Source organism: Camarhynchus parvulus, chromosome 1 (assembly GCF_901933205.1).
Source record: "Camarhynchus parvulus chromosome 1, STF_HiC, whole genome shotgun sequence".
NCBI classification, from domain to species: Eukaryota; Metazoa; Chordata; class Aves; order Passeriformes; family Thraupidae; genus Camarhynchus; species Camarhynchus parvulus.
Genome location: NC_044571.1, coordinates 40,087,024 through 40,103,807, shown reverse-complemented (window position 1 = coordinate 40,103,807; position 16,784 = coordinate 40,087,024). Strand labels below are relative to the sequence as shown.

The 16,784-nt window shown below is 40.9% G+C and overlaps 1 protein-coding gene across 3 annotated transcripts in view; it reads left to right on the top strand.

Moving 5' to 3' along the window:
• The window catches only part of FARP1 (FERM, ARH/RhoGEF and pleckstrin domain protein 1), a 200,027-nt gene that overhangs the window by 142,293 nt on the left and 40,950 nt on the right, over nucleotides 1–16,784 (top strand). For 2 of the 3 annotated variants that reach the window (XM_030968404.1, XM_030968312.1), the window contains exons 7-13: nucleotides 2,631–2,745; nucleotides 3,915–4,062; nucleotides 6,707–6,802; nucleotides 7,356–7,519; nucleotides 9,112–9,180; nucleotides 9,924–9,999; nucleotides 11,664–11,901. In XM_030968404.1, the coding sequence (XP_030824264.1) occupies nucleotides 2,631–2,745; nucleotides 3,915–4,062; nucleotides 6,707–6,802; nucleotides 7,356–7,519; nucleotides 9,112–9,180; nucleotides 9,924–9,999; nucleotides 11,664–11,901 (906 nt within the window). The remainder of the gene's footprint in view (nucleotides 1–2,630; nucleotides 2,746–3,914; nucleotides 4,063–6,706; nucleotides 6,803–7,355; nucleotides 7,520–9,111; nucleotides 9,181–9,923; nucleotides 10,000–11,663; nucleotides 11,902–16,784) is intronic. The other variant, XM_030968492.1, reaches the window with a different exon arrangement.

Here is a 16,784-nt window from a genome sequence, read left to right as displayed (position 1 = left end):
CCTGTATCAAGAACAGTGTGGCCAGCAGGACCAGGGCTGTCATTGTCTGTCCCCCTGTACTCAGCATTGGTGAGGCCACACCTCAAATGCTGTGTCCAGTTTTGTGTCCCTCTGAAAGACATTCAGGTGCTGAAGTGTGTCCAGAGAAGGGCAAGGAAGCCCTGGGGAAGGTTCTGGAGCAAAGGTCTTATTAGGAGTAGCTGAGGTGGTTTAGCCTGGAGAACAGGATGGTTGGGGGCCTTATTGTTCTCTACAATTGCCTGACAGGAGGTTGTAGCCAGGTGGGAGTCACCCTCTTCTCCCAGGTAACAAGTGACAGGACAAGAGGAAATGGCCTCAAGTTGTACCAGGGAAGCTTTAGATTGGATACTTGGAAAAATTTCTTCGTGGAAATAAGAAATGTAAGCATTGGAATTGGCTTCTCCAGGAAGTGGTAGAGTCACCATCCCTGGAGGTATTTAAGAGACGTGTAGATGTGGCACTCAGGGACATGGTTACTGGTAGCACTGGTAGTGCTGGGTTAGCAGTTGGGTTTGATGATCTTAGAGGTCTTTTCCAAATGAAGCAACTCTGTAATTCTGTCATAAGAGGAAAAGAGCTGAAATACAAAGCATTAGATGTATCAGAAGTGCTAATGCACACAGAGTACAGCGTGGTGTGATGCACTTGCCAGGTAAGAGAAAAAACATCAGCAATCTAAATAAGTCTTTGGCTAAATCACATGAAAAGATTTTAAAGAATAGTTACATGTGAGGCTGACAATATTTGCAATATAATTCCCTCTCATTCTCAATGGAGTGCTATTAGAAAGTTATTCAAGGTAGAAAAGGAGAGTAAGTGGTAAATAAAAGCTTGTCGAGTACGAGGTCAGAGAGAACAAATTCAGAAGTAACTTGAAAGCCAGGAAAACAATTTTGATAAAGTATTAGCAGTTGAAAAATGAGAACATTTTAAAAATCACGTAGAGTTGAAGAATTTGTCTTCTGTAGTGTTGACTCTGAAGAAAGCCCTACAGGAGGTGTGTTAAGCTCATCTGTGTACACAGACATAGGGGTTTTGAGCTGCATTTTGAGAGTCCAGGCCCATGTTATCTGAGGTGTTGCAAACTTAGGTGGGCTTACGGCTTCATTAAAGAACAGAAACTTGCCATTTATTTGAGGTAGGATTAAAAACAGACCCTGAAGATTTTTGAGACTGGGATGAGTAAAATTGGAAGCAGAGAGCAGTTTCTGAGGTGGGGACAAATGGGACAATTTTTAAAAGGAAATTCTCAATGGTTGTGTAGTATTTCTACCATTATAAGGAATGATTGAGAGGAGATGGGGTGAATGAGGGGGTGTAAATCAGACAGTGTCAGTTTTGAACTCTTTTCCACCTCTGACCTTCAAGGTAAAAAATGTCACCATGTGTCTGCAGGCAGTTTGGGTCAAAAAAGCTACTGCTCTGTCATTCACAAATGCTTTGGCTCCTCATTTTCAGTGCCTGCACAGGCTATTGCTTCCCCTATCATTTAAGGTACATCTGATCCCACTTTGTCAGAAATGCAGTGTTCTAAATGTGATCTGAAACCTTTCCTTTTTCTGAACAGACTTGGTTTGAGCAGAACTGGATCAAGGGTTCATTTACATGGGTGAAGCAGGTGTATCTGTGCGTGGGTCTGTCATATCCTGGGTCAGCTGTGCAACAACGTGTCTGACTGCATTCTGCATTTAATTTGAGGGCACTGCATTTTAATTTCCCTGGCGTTACCAAGGTAGCAGCCTTTGTTGCAGCGATGTTGCTATTACTCCATCAGGTTTGCAGGCAGAAGCTGCTATGCCTGTTCAGTGAAAAAACTAATAGCAAGATTTTTCAGAGACATTCCAAGAATAGCAGGCAACAAGATAGTAATTTGGCACCCACAGATAGATTGCCTGCCCCTCACCCCCACACCTGCCAAAAAAAAGGAAATTTCACTGAATGGACTGCAAAATGGAAGGTGGGTGTGCCATACTGGTGCACACACAGTGTTGAATAACTGCAGCAGATGGGAGCAGCTTTGAGGAGGAGGGAGACAGAATGTCTCTCAAACTGCTGCAGAATTAGAGGAAGACAAATGTTTCATAATCCCATGAGGTGGATTACAAGCTAGTGTTCAAACAAGCAAACAGAACCATCTTTTTGACTTTCTCTCAAAGGTTACCATGTGGAGCATGGGCCTGGAGAGGAAGCTAGTGCTTGGCTGCTCCATGGAGAGGCACCTGAGCACCATGAGAGAGTGTGAGAGAGATGGATGAGTTCTGCTCAGTTAGTGCTGCCCTCCCTGTTACCCCTGCCCTTATCCCCCACACAAGCCAAGGTAGCATTGATGGCTCCATCTCTTCAGCTGACATCCAACAACTTACTTAGTTGTGGTAGATGGGAGAAGTCCTGGGGTTTCCTCTCACGTATCAAATACTAACACAGAGGAGAAGAGAGTAATGAATGGAAGATAATGTACTGGGATCCTGAATCGTAAAACCATGGCAGGGGTTGCAAGGAACTATGTTTGCTTCTCTGCCCTCCTCCCAGCTGTCAGGGGCTTCTGGATTGACCAGATTATTGAGATGTAATATGGTGCTTTAATAGAGTCCTCTTGAAATTCTCCACAGCTGAGATTGGGGATTTTGATGAAACCATAGATCGTGAACACTTAGCGAAGAACAAGTATATACCTCATCAAGAAGCACTAGAAGACAAAATCATGGAATTTCACCGTAACCACATGTAAGACTTTTTTGGTTTTGTTATTGGCCTTCTTTTCCTGTAGAGTAGTTCTAGTGGTAAGTATATGCTAGATCTGAAGTACAAAAGAGCTTTGGACCTCTGAGTTTCTCAAGGGTTGCTTCTCAAAAACTGTTAAAGCCTATGAACTTTCTGAAGGTTACTCCTGCCTTTTTCCCATCATCATAACAAGATGTTTAAAGCACAGTTGATTCAATATTCATTCAAGCGTGCTGTTATTTTACAGTCTATTTCATACAAAATGCTTTACTGCTGATTTTGTGCGTGCAGGTATGATTGCAAATCACAACTGATCAGTCAGGCACTTCTGACAGTAGTCCTTTGGTTTCAAGGACACTGAATGTTGCCTTTCAACCTTTCCATGCTGTATTTTGAGATAGGTTGAAGAAGGGGTTTAGTGACAGTTTTAGGAAAAGCACGGAGTACTTGCAGAATTATGGGGGAAGAGAATTCAAGATAATGATGCAAATTGGTATCCTAATGTCTGGAGAAAAAACCTGTACTAGCAAGATGGTGAACAGAAGTACCAATAAGGCTTCGAAAAGTATTTTTTTAGCTGTCAAGAACACTTCAAGATGTGAACAGTTTCATTTTTGAGCTAGGTTGAGTAATAGGTGAGTGGTAGTGATTTCTATGGCAGTAATAATCAAAGCTTTGCATAATTTCATCACAATTAATGATGGTGATGCTTATGGCTTCACAACATTTATGGTAAGGTTTTCATGCCTTCTGTTTTACTTCATTTTGATATTATAATCACTTTTACAATGAATAGCATCATTACATGCTTCCATTCATTATTTTTTAGGAATGGCATGTCTTCTAGTGGAAAAAACAAAGGGAGGTAGTAAATTCTGTTTGAGCTAATGGTTTAAAATCTATCTGTATCAGGTGTCTCAGAATTGGAGCAAAAATTTATAAATCAAAATTTATAATAGACTGTAAAATCTGTGTATTCTTTGATATTTGTTTAGAGTAAGTTGTTGTTCTAGCTGATAAAAGTCTGGGGATGTAGAAAAACCAAACAGATATTACACCTCTGACAGTTTTCAGTCTCTTTGATCAAATGTCTCTTTGTTCTCTGGAGGACCTCTTGATCTCTATTAAAAGGTGTGACAAGCTTGTGAGCGTTCTCTGTTTTCTTTCTCAAGGGGACAGACACCAGCAGAGTCTGACTTCCAGCTGTTGGAGATTGCCCGTCGGCTGGAGATGTACGGGATACGCTTGCACCCAGCCAAGGACAGGGAGGGGACAAAAATCAACCTGGCTGTTGCCAACACAGGCATTCTGGTGTTTCAGGTTAGAGCATGATTTTGTACTTCATAAAGTAGAGGGATTTCTGACAGCAGTAAGAATTCAGGAACTCAGCCATGTCTACAAGTATTCAGTTGGGAAAATACAAGAACGTCCAAAATTTTTCTAAGAATTATCTTAAACCTGTTATAGCTGCATTGGGCCCTTTGCTTCCAGGCCTCCTACCTTATGTGGATGCACAGCGTGGAGCTCCATCTGTATCCACAATGTGCTGTTCAAACTGAGCAAACTGAGCTGTGGCTCATGATTTGCAGGTTGGTCATGCTGCCTTCTCCTACATGTAGGGGCAGGTAGGTCTTGCAGGGCTTGTGCACGTTAAATGGGTGAGAAGCAGAGACAAGTAAAACAAGAGACAGCAGGAGTCCATGCAGAAGGATGAAGGCAGTAAATATAAGCTCTCTGTAGTGTTACTACTTCAAAGTTTTTACAGTTTTCTTGACCAGCCTTGGCCATTGTATCTTTGCCGAATCCATGGATCTTACTTCTTTCCTTTAAAGATCCAAACTGCTTTCCTTCTATTTTTTTCCTCTCCTTTCCTACTGCAGTCACTCTAGTACATATTCATGAAGCATCATTAGTAAATTTGTCGAATTCTCATTCTGCAGTTCCTCTTACGTAAATAACAAATTTGGCTTTTACAATTGTGAAGCTACAGGTAGTCAGCTGGTGTCAGCTGCTTTCACTTTAGATACTTACCTGACTCTGTGCTAAAAACAGTAAGTAAGCTGTCCTTTAAAATATCCCTTTTTACAATTGTCAAAAAGACTATTCATTTTAACTGTTCTACTATAATTAAAATACCAGCGTTTTCAGCCTTACAAAATACTTTGAGTCCTTTCATAAAGAAAATAACAGCAACAAACAAGCCCAGAAGTGTCTGACCCAAATACTTCAGGATTTAAAAATACCCAACCAAACAAACAGCCAAAAAAAGGCAGCAAATTAAAAAGATCCCTGATCAACTAAATGAGTTGGTAGTAGAACCCCAAAACTGAAACATGGTTGAAACCATGAGAACACTAGGACATTGTTAGAAATGCATATAACCCAAGCAAATGTATGTTCAGGCCCTTCCCCTGCTCCCCCACAGCATTTTCATCAGCTGAATTAATGAACTGCCAAGCCTTGTAAATTAAGGCTGTCTTCAAGGTGAAAGTGTGTGTCCACAGGGAGCAGCACTGACTTCAGAGTCCCAGCACGCAGCTGAGATCCTGCTGTGGAGTGTAGCTGCAGGTTGATGGCCCAAGGCTTGATTTGACAAGGTCTGAAGTCATGTCTGCTCAGCCTAATGTGTTTGGGACTTTCAAAACAGTTTTGTTTTGTTTTTAAAGTTTCTGAAAAGCTTGGAAATTTTACTGGGTGAAGCTCCAAGACTGGATGCTGAAAAGGAAGTTGGGCTCTGACCTGCTGGAGTCTGCTGGGCAATTGGCATCTGTCAGCAGGCTTAGGGCTTCCTTCAACCACTTCATAGGTCAAGACCTGGGTTCTTATTTTTATTTTGGTTGTGACTGATAGAAATTGAAATATGAGGATCTCGTTAGAATGACCCGAATGAAAATAAAAGTTCGTTCACAAATGGCATAAGCTGTAGTCAGACTTACTTTAAAGTCTGCCATTTATTTAGAAATCAGTGTCGGTGCTGCTGATTATTTTAAGGAGATTAATTATGTGATTCTTAGACAGCTGGTTGACTTAGCAGAGATCATTACACTGTCATTACTCCTACAGCTGTCTGGTGACGGTGCCCAAATCAACGTGGGTTTCTGCTTTTAGCAATCCTGTAGTAGTTCTCTGAAACTTCTGTGCTATGCTCTAGGAATGTTTGTATTGAAGTCTTCATTGGACAACCTGCTTTAGTGAATATTTTAACATAGCATCTCCAATACCTGCTGACATAGATTAAAAGCGAAACTTCTGGAGGGTAGGGGCTAATGATGTAGTGGCTGGGAGTTGGAATATTATAAAGATAATTTCCTTCTTGCTGTTTGCTTATGGTATTGGTTGCTTTTTCCCAGAAAATCATTTTGTGGCTCTTAAGAGACAAATAATTTGTTTAAATTACTTTTGCTTCTGGTGGTCCTTATAAAAGCTCAAAATATACAGTATTTTGTACTTCCAATACAAAACCTGCAGTTGCTTTTTTTTTCCACAGTTAAGCACTATTTAAAGAGATATTTATTTTGCCCTGCAGACGTAAAAAGAGGGATTAAATCTACTTCATCAAAGTGAGGTGACATATGTCTGGATTCCCTGCATTCTCTGTCCCTGGTGGAAATAGAGTGAGGCACCTTTGGAAGGTGATTTAGTCCACAGAAAATCTTTAGTCCTCAGAAAGTCTGCATAGTAGCACAAGATAGCAAAATCTGGTCCACCCTGTCTTGTGCAATGATACTGGGTTGGATATTTCCACAGTAACTAGTCCTGTATTGCAAGAGTTTAACCCTAAGTGCCTGCCTCAGTCATTTCACCAGATGTTTATGGTTTGCATTATCAGAGGATGAGTTATAAGAAATTTCATCATTTCAAGTTAAGTGAACAGATGATTAATTTATGACAAGCTTCTTTAGTGGTTTAGATTTTTCCATTTGGACCTGGAATGATTGAACCCAGCTGGCTTTGTTCTCTGTAGGGTCACACCAAGATCAATGCCTTCAACTGGGCTAAGGTTCGGAAGCTGAGCTTCAAGAGGAAACGTTTTCTTATCAAACTACGGCCTGATGTGAATGTAAGTCCCTGGTAGGAGTTGTTGAACTTGACAAAAAGTTATTTGGCAAATTTCTATTCACAGATCACACGTGTTTTTTATCAGCTCATGAATATTTTAATTGCTTGTGTTCACTGTTGGTATTGTGCACGTAAACCTGGCATCTCAGGTGAGCAGTCCTGGCACAGGACATGTAAATTGAGTCAGTCAGAATAGAATGTCCCAGAGTCATCTTCTGGTTGCAGCTCTGGTACTGTATCATCAATTCTTAAGGTATAGCATATAATCAACTTCTTCTCATTAACATTCAAACCACTGCTTTATCTCTGTCATATTTGCCAATGAAAGGAAGTTTGAGCAATAACTTTGATACTGACAGGCAGACCAGCAATGTCTCAACGTTAGAAGGATAGGTCCTGTTAAGCCTGAAAGCCAGTAAGTTGGGAAGAAGCTTTTGGGGTTTTTTTTCTTTATTCTTTTTTCTTTTTTTTAGCATAGCTCCTAATTTGTCAATGCATTTCTCTAATCTATGTTGCTGCCCAGCTTACATTGCAAATGCTATCCCAATTTTCAGAGTTCATTCCAGGACACCCTGGAATTCCTTATGGCCAGTCGAGATTTTTGCAAGTCTTTCTGGAAGATCTGTGTGGAGCATCATGCCTTTTTCAGGCTTTTTGAGGAACCTAAACCAAAGCCTAAACCTGTTCTTTTTTCTAGAGGTTCTTCATTTAGGTTCAGGTAAGACATGCATTCTTTCCACCTTTGTTGCCTCTCCATTTCAAAATCACATCCATAATGGTCTAGGATTAAACCTGTTATTTTCAGCTCACCTTTTTTACCTTGTAGTTTGCTCCTTTATATTTTCCATTGCATCTTCTCAGCCAGAACCGTGCAAAGAACACTGTAGGGGAAAACCCTGCATTAATTTTGTAGCAGCTGTTGCAAAGTAGCTTTCTGAAGGTAAGATATAAAATATATAGGGTCCAGCTGGTTTTGCACAAGAAGATTCACCTGTGTCCTCAGCAACACTAGCTAGCAATTTTTGGGGATTCTTTGAATCCTCTGCTCCTAGGATGGGGTCTTTGCTATGTATCAGAGTAGAGATTGTTTTATGTCCCTGTGATAAACCCATATTTGTGTAGTTCAGAGCAATGGCTTTATGATCACAAAGGATTTATGTGACATGACCACCTCTGCTAAGACCAGGTATACCTGTGATATTGTTAGACCTGTAGGAAGGCTTTCAAAAGTTGAATTATTGTTTTGGGGTTTTTTTTTCATTACACTGGCAGAAGCATTATTGTAGATATTGCATTGTGTATGCCAGGGGGAAATCCTTTTATTCATACAGTTTATTTTGTTTGTGAAGCTGATACAAGCTGTACAGCCAGAAGCGCTCTTTGCTGAGATGAATGATGCACTCTAGATGCCTTGCATAAGAACACAGTGTATATACAGCCATTCTGACTCTCTTTCCACTTTGTTTGCTGCCTGCAAAGTAAATTAATATGGAAGTACCTATGTTGGTTAAACAAACTATAGCTTGTTAAGTTTTTGCCTGAAGTAAATGGAAAACTGTAGCTACATTCAACTTACCTCAGGATTTGGAAAGCAGGTTTTGGCTACATCCTCCTCTCACTGTGATCTGTGTTACTGCGTTCAATAACCTTTTCCAGTCCCTGAAAGCCTCTAATGAATTGGAAGAATTTGGCTCTCAGTTGAGCATTCTTGAGGTGTGGGTTTCCTGTGCTGTTTTCAGTTTGCTTTGGAGTTTATAGCTTTGTACGATAACCAGTGCTGGGCTTTCTGACTACCTCACACCCTGTAGCAGAAGGATAGAAAGGGATTTCTAGCCTAAATCTCTGCAGAAAAGGTGTGTTTTATAGTAGCAACCGAGGAATGAAGTAGATGTCAGGGGTTTTATCTTGTTTCCAGGGTTTACTAATATCAGATAAGGCTAGTATTTGACTAAAAAGGATTCAATAATATATTAATTCATTAAAGGAAAGCTTAACCCCTGCTTCACTTTCCGTTGTAGTGACTTCCCAGAAATGTAGTACCCTATAGGGCCCACAAAGCTGAACTGAAGCAGTTCTGAAATGGCATCAAAAAGTAGCTCCATAGCAAAAAAAAGAGACAAATAACATGCAAAATGGTAAAACTCTGTGTGTATCTGACCAGGTCCCCTTCTGTATGATCTTAACACGAGTTTCTGCTGATAGTGCCTAATACTTTTCTGTTTGCTGTGACTTAATATGCAAGGCAAATGCAAGGTTATGATGACCAGGTGGTATATTGTATTAAATACTTTAATTCTGGTTTTCTTCCAGTGGTCGGACTCAGAAGCAAGTTCTTGACTATGTTAAGGAAGGAGGGCACAAAAAAGTGCAGTTTGAAAGGTGAGAGGGAACAAATTTATTATCCCAATGTGTTAAGATCCAAGAAAAGTTGTGATTTCCAGTTAGTTAGAGTCTGAGATCTTGGCACTAGTCCAAAGAAAAAAATTCCTTCTCTGCTGGTTTGACTGTTTATCACATGTGTAATATCCTGTGGTCCTGCATGTTTTGGCAAAAGTTTCATAACTTAGAGTTCACTTAAAATTAGTAGTCTTCAATCTGTTTTTCAGCGATGAACATCCTGCTATCACAGGTAACTTTCTCCCAATTTGATTTGCACCCTCTTTGTTGGGATGTGGTCAATGTGTGTGAACAGACATATTCAGCTCAGAGTAAAACTGAACGTAAGAAAAAGTACAGCCAAGCTCAAGGGAGAGGTCTCCAGGGAAACTGAAAGTCTTCTAGCTTGCTAGAGCAGTTCTGTCTGAACTCATCATGCTCATGGTGAGCTGAAAGTAATGGCCAAAATGCCACCAAGACCATGCCAGTAGCTCATTGCTTATGATTCATGCTTACCTAGTAAACCATTTTTGCTTCAGTGCATCTCCCTTTTCTTACAGTGATATGTTTGCAACACACAGCACATTAAAATTTTACAGAAAGGAGGAATGTTAATCTGTTTTGGAGCAAAATTTTATGAAAGCTGTTATTCAAAGGTTTTGTTTTAAAAGCATGTCTCTTGATTCCTGTTTGTAGAAAAAAAAAAACTGAAATAGCTCTTTATGTGATTTTCCTTTTATCTCCAGGAAACACAGCAAGATTCATTCCATCAGGAGTCTGACTGCACAGCCTTCAGAACAGCATACAGAGGTGCCAAAACAAGTCAGTGATGTTGATGAAACCCTGGAAATGAAATCCTTTGAAACATTTCTTGTTAGATTACCCTCCACTGATTGCTGTTTTAAAACCCTAGGAGCATAGTTTTCTGCTTGCTTACCATTTAGCTGGGAGCTAAGGAGCCCTGGGTGTCATAAGCTTTAGGTTCTGCTGAGTGAAACAGCATTGCTTTCAGACAACCAGACAAATATAAATAGTGAGCTTGTCTGAGCTGTACTAATGACCATCTGAAAAATTGCAACCCTCAGTGTTGCTGCCAGGGTCCTTGGTTGTAGCTATTGCATCTGGGGAAAGTGTAATTACTTTTCTTTGCTGAGAGATCTTGGTTGCCTGTTTCAGGGGGTTAGGTTAGTGTTAACCAGGTATTAACAAGGGAAGAGAACAATTATTTCCTCAGAAAAATTGCACCTCTGGCCTTCTAAGCCATTAGCTGTGGCAGATACCATATGTATTTATCTCATGCTGACAGCTGCTGTGTGCTGGGAGTTCACAAGTCCAAAAGCCCAGTCAGTGGTGGTGAGGCTGCAGCAGCTGCAGGTTCCCAGGTCCCAGTAGGGCTGAGCACGTATTCACTATAGGCACCCACATGAATGCACACATACAGTGCATGAACACACAGCCACACATGTAAACACAGAAAACAGCACTCCCACAAGCACAGACCGTGCCAGTGGCCTCGCCCTCTTCCACTCTTTGGCTCTGGTTTCTCCAGTTGCTGGCATCCCAAACACACCAAACATATGGGCTGATGGCTCTCCTGGGACAGCCTTCAGAGGAGGCAGGTCAGGAAGCTTCATTTTCCTGACTTGGTTGTTGTGGTTTCTCCACTTGCCAGTGTTTTCTGTGCTCATCTGTATCTGTGGAGATGAACCTTTGATCACATTACCTTATGTTAGGTAGAGCTAAAAATGTCAGGAGCAAGCTACTAGGTTAATGCATTTAAGAATGCTACCTGAACCTTCGCCTTCTATGCATCGCTTCCTCTTGATATTCACAGGCTCTCTCCTTTCTGCAAGTTTAGGAACTTCAGAGAATTTTGTTGTAGATGGAGCCCATTTCAAATAGCTTGTAGCATTTTAATGTTGCTGAGACAAGCTCAGGTAGATGGAGCGTGGCTGCGGGGCAGATGTCTGCAGAAAAGCCAGCCTATGAACCAGTGGCAGCTATGCTCCAGGGAGTGAATGTAGGGTCCTCAAAAGTCCACACATGACTTTTTAATTGTATCTAAGTAGGTTGTGCAGAATTTGTTTTATGTTTTTATCTTTTCCTCCAGGTTCTCAGAGTAATGTGCACTGGTTGATGTTTTTAGAGTGTTAGTGGCTGCCTTAGAGCCCAGAAACACCTCAAATACCCCTTTTTACATTATCACTGCCCGGTATGCCTTCTTTTCCCTTGTTTAGCCTATGGTTTTTTTCTGTTGTTCCAGATCAGAAACCTCTTTTTTTTTCCAATTTTAATTAAAGTCTTGGGTTACCTCTTTTCTTTCCAAGAGACTCCTGTGTTGCTGCAGATGTGAAATCCTGGTGTGTAATTACATGCAGCCTTTTCCCTCTGGCTCCCATCCCTCCCAAACCTCTCCCCTCCCACCCTCCCTCCCCTTTTGTCCTTCCCATTGTGTCCCCCTTGCCCTCCCTCTATTATCTTTGCAGACTGCTAGAGCCTGTGGAGACAGCAATGATGCTGCAGCAGTGCAGAGCTGCCGGCAAGGGAAGGAGTTGAAATCTTCAACAGAAGACACTGGACAGCACAAGAGCCCTTCCTTGAAGAAGAGTCCAAAGGAAGGCAGAAAGGTGGATGGAGCAGTGGTCTCAGCAGTGGAGGAAGAAGAGGAGCCTGCTAAGGACAGGATGCAGCAGAACAGACCTCAATCACAGCAGCCAAGCACAGGTCCAGCTTCCAGGGCTGCTCATGGCAGCAGCACCTCCATTCCTTTCATTGACTGCAGTGATGTAGATAGCGAGTATGATCTCCTCAGAGGACAAATAACCCGGTCATATTCCCAAACAAATGACAATTATGAGGGTGATTTGACCAGTGGTGCCTATATTCACTACAGAGATGAAAATCGCAATAGAGCTAGATATAGGGACTCCTCAGCTTCTCTAAAGTCTTCCCAGTATGTCTCAGAAGAGTACCTTGATGATAACACAGCTAATCTCTCCTTCTACCCGGGTGGAAGCCCCAGGATGCCAAGGCATAGCTCTCTGGTTGATGAAATGTTCCGAGGGCCGGGAAGCCGTAGCCCGCTGGCCACTCCATTGCCTCCCAGCAGCAAAGAGTCCAGCCCTAACATGAGCCTGAGTAGAACTGGCTCTCAGGGCTATGTCTCAGAAAATGGGCATGACTGCAGGGTGAGGACTGGGGAGGAGGACAGCCATGCTACTAACTGCCATGGCTATTGCAGATATTCTCCAGGTTCTCAACGACCTCGAGCACAGAAAACCCATAATCTCTGCAATAAGTCAGTTACAGATCCATTTATCCTGAGCCAGATATCCTCAACTCCTGGGCAGGAGTATAGATCAGAGAGATACTGCAAAGGAGGTGGGGTGGCTAAGATGTCTTCTCCAGAAGGCAAAATGATGGCCAATGGTATGGCAGCTGGGGCACAGTCAAAGCAGAGCCCAGTGATGCAGTCGCTGCGTGCCAGTGGCATGATGGATCACATGGCTGCCATCCAGATGATGGAGGGCTCCACCAGCAGTGGGACAGAATCCAGTGATTCTGACTCAGAAGTCATTAATCCCTTCACTCACCCCCTGGTGTTTGGGAACCCCGTTGTGCTGAGCTCCTCTCCCATGCCTAGAAATAAGTACTCCTTTGGAAGCCTTCAGCTGGATGAGGAGGTAGAGGAGGATGTGTCTGTTGGCCTCAGTGATGAAGACGGTGTACAGGTCTTCAGCTGCTAGGCACCAGTGTGTATGAGACCAGGAGATACGGTGGTTGCTCAGTGGTGTGGTTGCATCTCCTGGGGCTCATGATGAGTGGCTGGTGAAAATTTCAAGTGCGTGGGCTATTTCAGACATTATTGTTGTACAGGCCAGCCAGAGGGAAAGGATGCTAGAACACAATAATAAGTCTGAGTGATGCTTGACAGTTTGCATCTCCTCTGAAAGGCAGGAAGAGAGGAAGATTATTATTGATTTAGGTACCTCTGTAAGACTTAATAACACTCTCCTCTTCTTTGTGTGAAGTGTTGTTTTAGATACATGTTGTAGCTGCTTTGATATTTGACTAGTTATTTTGACAAAGCAAACAATCAAACCAAGTAGGTACATTGTGCTCTTTTATATGTCTGTTACAATCTTCTTCTCTCCATATAAGGAGAGCAACTTACGAGTGCCTCAACACAGTTAGGAGAAAAAAAAATTAACTTGCAGCCAAATGCAGGCAGCTTGATATTCAAGACCAGGACTTGTTGAAATCTTGAAATATGCTGGAAATTTTTTTCATAGCAAGAATGTGTTTGATCTGCTCTTCTTCATAACTCATTTTATAATCTGATGAACTGAGGGTACAAATCAGGCATGTATAAAATTTCAGTATTGTCTTTTTCTTCAGTGGGTTAAACAGGGTGATTTGGTGATGGAGATTTTGAAACGCCAAACTCTTCCTTGGGCAAGAAGAAGAACAGGATGAAAGATACATTTCAAGTGAAAAAGACTTAGAGCAAAACAGCTCTAATGAAGAGTGATATGAGTATTACTTGCAAGGCAATCCTTTCTATCCTTTATCAGTTAAATATAAAGATATATTGCAAGAATTTTTTAAATTGTTTATGCTTTCAGTGAAATTATTATAGAGACACCTAAGTTCTGTGGTGGATAGTTTGGAGATGGTGGCTGTTACATTTTTTGCTTTGATCACAAAAAACCTTTATCTGTGCAGGATCCAATTACTCTGTCACAGGCTACTTTTTTTAGTACTACCACCTCAGACATTTTTCATCCCCTGACAAGAGAATGATAGGAGTAACTGTGCTCCTGGGTATTCTGTTCTATCCATAGAGTGGATATGGGCAGAAGGACTAAAGAGACTAATTCTGTGTATACTTCCTTTTCACAGGCTAAAAGTATTGAGAATTAAGGTATCCTAATAAAATCTGATGTTAGTTTCTCCAAGTTGAGTAAGAAAATCCAGATGAAAGGTCCTCTGTATGGAAACTGTTCTACAGTTACTAGAGCTGGGAGACAAGATGTGCTCTTTATAATTGGCCTTATTTTTAACTTTTATATATTTTTCTCGTGGAAGAATGAAAATAAATCCCAGAATTTTAACTGATGAACAACATCATTGACTGAACTGCTGGTCACTCTCAGTGATCTGCATCATGCAGTTCATGCATGCAGCAATGATTAATCCATTCACATAAGTACTGAGGAAAAAGTTACAGGACTTTGTAAATTTAGACAATATAAAAATTTTCAAGATTGTTTTTACAGAAATTATAAAATAAGAAGTCTTTTTAATTTTTCTAATGCCTTGGTCTATGCACACTTTAACAAAGTTTAATCTGAGTGAAGGATATTTAAAAATATACCTAGTATATACCTAGTAGTTAGACATGTGTTGTTATATACTGTTTTGAAAGTAAAATATATCTTTGTGTAAATATAAGTATTAACTCTCTCACCTCCTTTAGAGTGTTGGTTTTCTTAGAGATTAGATACCTCATTCTTGGACAGGAATCATTTAAAGCATCTCTTTAGATACTGATATTTTGGGGACAGGGAATACTCTCATTTATTCCTGTAGTTAAAAGTATGAGTCTACAAACAGAGGGATTGATAATTAGGGGAAAGCTTGCTTGTATATGATTCTAAAAGAGGATGGTTTGTGTTTTGGATTTAGAATAGCTGTAAAATAATTGCCTTGAAGTTCACAATATATAAGATAAAATATAAGTAGTTGAAGCTCGCATCAGCAAATAGTGTGAGCATGGGGAAGTGGGTGCATGACTCTCCTTTTGATTTATTTTTTATTGCCTGTGCAGCAAAAGTATCAGTAGGTGTAAAGTGAAGTAGTAGCAGTTGGGACAGATGAATTAATTGCTTCATTAGCCAGTAAAATTAGAGTTCAGGTAATGGATTTTCAACAAAAGGATTTGCAGTCATTTCTGCTACTTTAAAAAGTGAACAGATTTCACATTCACTTTGTATTTAAAGGAATATAAAATTTTATAAGTAGTGTTTGCTATTGTGCAGCCTTTCAGATACTGTTTCCAGGCCTGATTCTTCTCTCATATGCCTACAAAGACATTAAATTTTAAACTTTTTAAGAACAGACCCACTGGGTAGCTGGAGTTAGCCTAGTTGCTAATAAAGTTTCGCAACAGCTTTTCTTTTCCCACTTCAATATTATCCTCAGAAATGCAGTATGAGGAGTTTCTGTCTTCTGGCATTTTTTCAGCTTTGAATGGTGAAGTTGTTGTTTCAACACATGGAATTCTTCCAGTTGAAAGAAGTAAAGTTTATAAATTACATAGGAAATAATTTCATTTAGGGTTAATTACTTCTGCAGCATTCTAATGCCAGTGAAGCTCCATTTAATATCAGCAGACAAGGTTGTAATTAAAGCAGTCTGTGGGCCTAGTTCCTCCACCAGACATGTGGTTCATGTCTGAGCCCTTGCCAAGAATGGTGAAGTGAGAAAGGAGTTTTAAACTTACATTTTTAAATAGGATCAGGCTCCTTAGAGTTCATCTGGGAATTTGTTTCTGTGGGACAATCAAAAGGACCTTGCAGAAAAAGAGCAGAAACATTTAGGGCAAGACTGCAGATGAGATGAGATGGAGGAATTCTTGTCCTGGCTCACAAAGTGCTCATGGCAAGAGGAGCTTGTCAGTTCTAGTTTGGTGTTTATTTATTTATTAATCTGAATACAATTATTAACAAACATTTTTTTAATCTGAATACACTGGACGACAGCAGTGATCTAAGCATACCTTTGTCTCAAGTATAGCAGGTAGTTACAGAGAGAGTAACTACCAGATTCTCCCACCAATTCCAGTAGATTTTGGAATGTGGCTGGTTGTAGTTTTGATTCACCCTTCTAAAATTTTTATTGTCAATAATGAACTTTCAGTCCCAAACTCACCAAGTGCCCAGATATCCTTAGGCAGTTGGTGCAAATGAGGCAGCTGAGTCCCAGTGAGACTGAGCAGCTATGTCCAGTCTGAGCTGTGTAGTCCCCCCATCTCCTGTCTTTCCAGAGGATGTGGAAGAAGCCTCTTGTTGGGTTGATGAATTCAATTGTATCCATGTAGTTGGGTAAATATGGAGACAAGTTGCAAAAGCAGTTAGGGGTTTGTCCATAATAACGTGCAGATCTAGGTAATCTCTGGATAAAAGACCCTCTGATTCATTCTTTGCTATTCCAACTACTTGACCACATCCAGCCATCCTCTACAATGGCAGTGGAAGGGTCATGTCAGACATTTTTAAGGTTTCCTCCTACTCAGCAGCAGCTCAAACTTGTGATGTCCTCTTGGGATCTTCTGGAATTTTTTTTTCATGACTGCCTTTCCTAGAATCTAGTTTTCCTCAGTGACCCAGGATATTAAATCTGTCAATAAATAGATGAAGGAAAGATGGAGAGTGGCAAGTTGTTGTAGGAGCCAAGAACTGCATAGGATATTCCAGGTATGGAGCTTTGGCTAATTGATATCTGAATGGGCTAGACTGCACTTTTTTCAGTTTAAGTCCATATCCCCTAGCAAGCATACTGCTTGTGCATGGCAGAGAGGAGTGTTCTCTGAAGATGATTTACAC